The 4,969-nt window shown below is 60.6% G+C and overlaps 1 protein-coding gene across 1 annotated transcript in view; it reads left to right on the top strand.

The window, feature by feature from the left end:
* The window catches only part of LOC113205788 (netrin-3-like), a 94,938-nt gene that overhangs the window by 75,059 nt on the left and 14,910 nt on the right, over window positions 1–4,969 (top strand). Inside the window, exons 4-5 of the mRNA XM_026421578.2 lie at window positions 2,820–2,969; window positions 3,052–3,141. Of these exons, the coding sequence (XP_026277363.1) occupies window positions 2,820–2,969; window positions 3,052–3,141 (240 nt within the window). The remainder of the gene's footprint in view (window positions 1–2,819; window positions 2,970–3,051; window positions 3,142–4,969) is intronic.

The raw sequence follows: 4,969 nt of genomic DNA on the forward strand, positions 1-4,969 counted from the left end.
CCCGTCCCGCCCCGCCGCCACCCCCGCTGGATCCCTTTCGGCTGACCCTGCAGTCGGCACCTCATCGGGTGGTTGCCCTGGCCCCTCCGGTGGGTCCAGCAGTGTCCAGCCAGCAGGCCGGCCCCCTCACGCACCCCGGGCCGGGCCCCGCCCCGCTCGTCCCAAGGGGGCTAGGAAACGCAAGTGAGGCGAGCCAAGATACACGCCAAGGACCCCGCCGCCCCCGGCCGCCCCCGCACACGGCCGATGGGATCGGGTCGGCCCGACGGAATGGGGCGGAGGCCCCTTGCGCCCCCGCCTCCCTGCTGCCAGCTACTTTGCGTTTTTGAGCGGCGCTATTTGGGCCGCCGTCCTCGGGGCCAACCAACACGCAAGAGGCCCTGGCCGGGCTGGATGTGGGCCATGCGAGGTCCGAGCGGCGGGCTCGTCGGCGCGCTGGTCGACCTGCCCCGGCCGCCCTGGCCAACCCGGTCCTATGTCACCCGGAAGCCCCAGTGACAAGGGCGCGTGTGGATTTATGACAGCGGGGAAGGTGTGCGCTGTAATCCCTGCGCCGCACGTGTTGGCCCGGCCGCCTGGTGGCCCAGTGCCGCCGCCCCCGCGCCGCCCCCACCCCAGATGGCCCAAAGCCCCGCAGGCTCGCGCGTCGCCCGGGACGGGACGAGCGGACGGACGGGCGCCTTTGATTTATAGCCAATACAGTCGATCAAGTGCGCGAGTCGCTAGTCTATCCAGTGCGGACCAGCTCAGCCATGTGGACCCGGCGCGGCGGTCGCGAAAAATAATGTTCCGCGCGCCTATCTAGCATTTTCAGCGTCTGAGTTGTTTACTGTATGGTCACTGTTCTTGAATAATTGCCGCTTCGTTTAGAGCGGTTTAGAGATAAAACATACACGTTGGAAAAAAATGCTTTCTTTTTAAGCCTGTGTGCGAATGTGGTCCAGTCGGCGAGGGGAGGCCGGGTGGGAGCAGCGGTCTGCAAGGCGTCAGAGATAGGATCATCTTGTCTCCCAACCCCGCCCGGGCCCGCCCGCCTGCTGGGCCAAATGGCCAAACGCTGGACCAAAACTGCGACCCAAATGGCGGGCGAGGTGAGGCCGGGCCGGGCCGAGGCGGGGTTGGTTGGGACCGGTCCGAAATCCGTTCCGTATCGCAGGTCGCCGTGGCGGCGGGGCGACCTCAAAAGGCGCCCGCATGCATTGCGCGCCTCACCGGCACTTTTCCACCGGCACTCGGGCAAAGTGTTCCGCATTTTCAAGGGTTGTTTTTCCTTTTTCTTTTGGAATCTCTCAAATGTTTTTATTTTGTGACTCCCTCCTCTCTCTTTCTCCTCGGAGCCAGACACATACCTCGTGGATATTTGGCCGGGTGGTCACGTCCGCGCAGCCAGAAGGTGTCAGGACTCGCGCCTCGCCAGACAGGCGGCAGCCGGGACGGCGGGACGGGAAAGAAATGCATGTGTCTCAGCGTCGTCGTCGGGGCCACGTACACACCGTATGTACCCGGCGAAAGGGAGAAGGGGGGGAGGGAGGTGGAGGCTGGAGGAGAGGAGGACAGCAGTGTGTGGTGGGCCGGTAAGCCAAACGTCACGGCAATTAGTCTGGACGGCAGCGCCACGCCACGCCACGCCACGCCGTACGCGGGGCCGTACCTCCGCCTCGGCTCGGCTTGGGCGACGCGGCGGCGCAGGTGACGCTATTCACCGGCTGTAATTACCCGCAATCTCCTTACCCATGCATCATCGTGATTCGAAGGCGACGGCGGCGTGGCGTGACTGGGGCGGGGTGTGGTGAGGTGGGGCAGGGCGGGTGGGGCCTGTCGCCCCGGGCCGGGCCAGACAGCTGAGCAAAAGGGCAGCAGCGGCCGCAGCGAGCGACAACTCATTGGCGCCCTGCATTGTGCAAAAGCGGCAGGGGCTCAACTCGATCAGCCGGTCGGTCGGTCGGTCCAGGCAGGCCTCGAGAGGCATTCTTCGCTCCTGGTGCCTCTTCCCTCGCCGCCCTCCCGTCGGTCCGCCCGCAATAAAGATATTTCAGGCGTGCGCCCGCCTCCTTATTTGCCAGTCTCGGCTCGGCGGGGTGTTCGTTGCTCTCCTCCTCCTCCTCCTCCTCCTCGGCCGGGGCGAGCGGCGGCGCGGGGCTCGCAATGGCGCTCTCGCGGGGTGGCGCGCCGTGGCGGCGGTGCGCGCGAAAGGAATTTGCATTTTGATTTTACGGCCAGCCATTCGATGGCAACGAAAATCGGCCGGTCGGTCCGACTAGAGCCATTCTGTCCCTCGCGAAGGAAAGGCGAAGGGGAGGGGGCGGACCCCAGATCAGTCTGGGGAACTGCCTTGCCTTGCAGGCGCGGCAAGTGCAGCCGACTGTGTACCCTGCGGGAAGAGGCTTCTTCGGCCCCCATCCTCTGGGTGTATCCTGCCCAGCCCCCCATCCCGTTGCTACCGTTACACCGGGCGGAGAGGCGGTCGACCCTCTAGCAGCCCCCGTGTCCGCGTAGTTAGATAACCCCTGAATAATTATGGCTCTGTAAACGACCTCGGGGAGTGGAGTGATGGAGGTCACACTGGCTGCGTCGCGCGCGTCCGGGCCGGTCCGGGGGCGGGCCGGGGGCAGGGCGGGTCACCACGCCTTGTACTTAGCATCCCGGACCGCTCCCGGCCGCACGCCTGGGCCCCACCGGCCGCCGGACCGCTGCGCCTTTTTGCACGCGAAGCCCTTTTGCAAGCGAGGCAGCGCGGCATAATATATACCTCTTTGCTTATTTATTACTTCTGATCTGATTCCTGATGCTTTGTTGTTGTTTTTGTTGTTGCTCCACAGCGTGCGACTGCCACCCGATCGGCGCCTCGGGCAAGACGTGCAACCAGACGAGCGGCCAGTGCCCCTGCAAGGACGGCGTGACGGGGACCACCTGCAACCGCTGCGCCAGGGGCTACCAGCAGAGCCGCTCGCACATCGCGCCCTGCGTCAGTGAGTACCCGGCCCAGCCCCTGCACAGCGCCCCGGACCCGCTCGAACACACCTGCTAACCGCCAGAGCGTTTGACCCGCAGGGATCCCGAAGGTGTCCGTGATCCAGGCCGAGGCCGCCGCCGTGGACGAGGACGAGGAGGAGCCCGCCAGCGAGGAGACGGAGACTGCAGGTGAGACTAGCACTTTTAGGGTACGGGACCTGATACGATACAACGCCCTTTTCTACGCTTCTTCACTTCGAGAAATCGCGTAAGATTAGGTTGGGCTCGTTTGGCTAATGACCATGCAATGTTTATGCTTAAATTTTTGATTCGAGGTGAAAGTTCAACATTATAATTTTTTTTAGAATATGGAGGATCACCGGAATAATATTTAGTACACCATATTCAATGATTTTGGAAGTAAACTTAACAGTCTTTCCCAAAAATTCAATAGCTTTTCTGCAACAAAAATTTCGGAGCAGTTTTAGCTTTTTGTTTTTTTATTTTAAAGTTGAAATTGCACAATGGTATGTCTTTTTCTTTTCTCCTCTTTTTTTTCCGGTGTAGAGCGCGAAAGTAAGAGGTTGACGGACCAGCCAGTTCTTCTCCCCCCGCAGGCAGTATGGCTGAGGGGCGCGTCTGTCTGTGTTTGGCCTCGACGGCTGGGGGAGGCGAAGCGGAGAAGGGAGGGAAAAGAAAAGGAAATTAGTTGATTCTCCTCCTTATCCAGACCACCAGGGGCACGTTCCAAACGCCCGCGGTCAGACACTCACTCACACAGACAGACACACACACACGCACAGGTAGAAGGACTGTAGGGAGGCGAGGCCCCTCGCGATCACGTAACGAACACACTCCACCCCGCCTTGCTTTTGATGTCGTTATATTCTCTAGCGGACGTCTTTTCGTCCGATGTAGTTTCACGATGACATGCTTTGGTACTTGTCCCGTCTTTTACATTGTTTTTTATAATCTCATTTTTCTTCTATAGGCCTTAAAAGTGTTGTTTCTTGTTACGGATAATTCTTACTGCCTTGCTTGCCTTGACCTCCTAGGAAATAGGCAACTAAACATTTACCTTTTGCGATCATACTTGCCAATTTTATAAGTTTTTAGTCCGGGGTCCCCTTAATCCTCTAAGCTCTCCGGCGGTGGTCCACAATAATAAAGGTGGGCTGCAACAGTCGCTAGCCGAGCTGCCCCCGTCCGCCTCGAATCTTGTTTTACGTCACTTTTACGGCCAATTAAATAGCATCGCCTTAACGGCGCGGCCAGCCAAAGGCAGCCCCGGGTGGCCAGCCCAGGCCGGGCCAGGGGGGTAGGACCTGCTAACTGCTAACCTGTCGTCCGCTCCAAGAGGAAGCGAATCAAGACTTTTTTTTTTAGTTTTTGCGGTTTATTTTACGGACTGCTCTTGCCGTTCCGAGCTTTCGCGGAGGCGGGTCTGTTGAGAGGCCCTGCAAGAAAGCCCTGGGCGAGGTGAAGAACGCGTTTCAGGTGGTCCTGCGGCATACGGCAGGCGTTCCCTGCAAGAGGGGCTGTATATGTATGTCGGAGCGTTCCAAAGGGCGGCTGTCTCAGCCGAGTGGATGAGGTGGCGCGAGTCAAACGGTATTGCTGGCGCCTCTGCGCGCCCCGGGTGGGGCCCGGGCGGGGGCCCCCGTCAAAGGCGAGGCGACATATCACAGGAATATTCGGCGCGGAAGCCAGCAGTCGGGCTGGGCCGGGGCGCGGGCGGAGCTGGGTGAGAGGTGGGTGGGTGGGTGGCAGTCGGATGCCTGCCTGTGCCTGGCCTTGCGCGATCAGACGTCAAGCAAGACGTCAGTCAACCCTCCAAGATCCGTCCTCCTAATCAAATTTACCTGAATTGAATCTGCGATTCAGACGCGCCCGGCTGCTACTTTTGCTCCTCTCCGCATGTATATATGTCTGAGGCGTGGCCCGGCGTGGCGGGGAGCTCGCGCCGTGTTTGGAGCCCGCGGCGTCGTCGTCGAGCTCCTGTGCGTTACCATCGGCG

This window comes from Frankliniella occidentalis, unplaced genomic scaffold, assembly GCF_000697945.3.
Source record: "Frankliniella occidentalis isolate FOCC.00 unplaced genomic scaffold, Focc_3.1 Scaffold169, whole genome shotgun sequence".
NCBI lineage: Eukaryota > Metazoa > Arthropoda > Insecta > Thysanoptera > Thripidae > Frankliniella > Frankliniella occidentalis.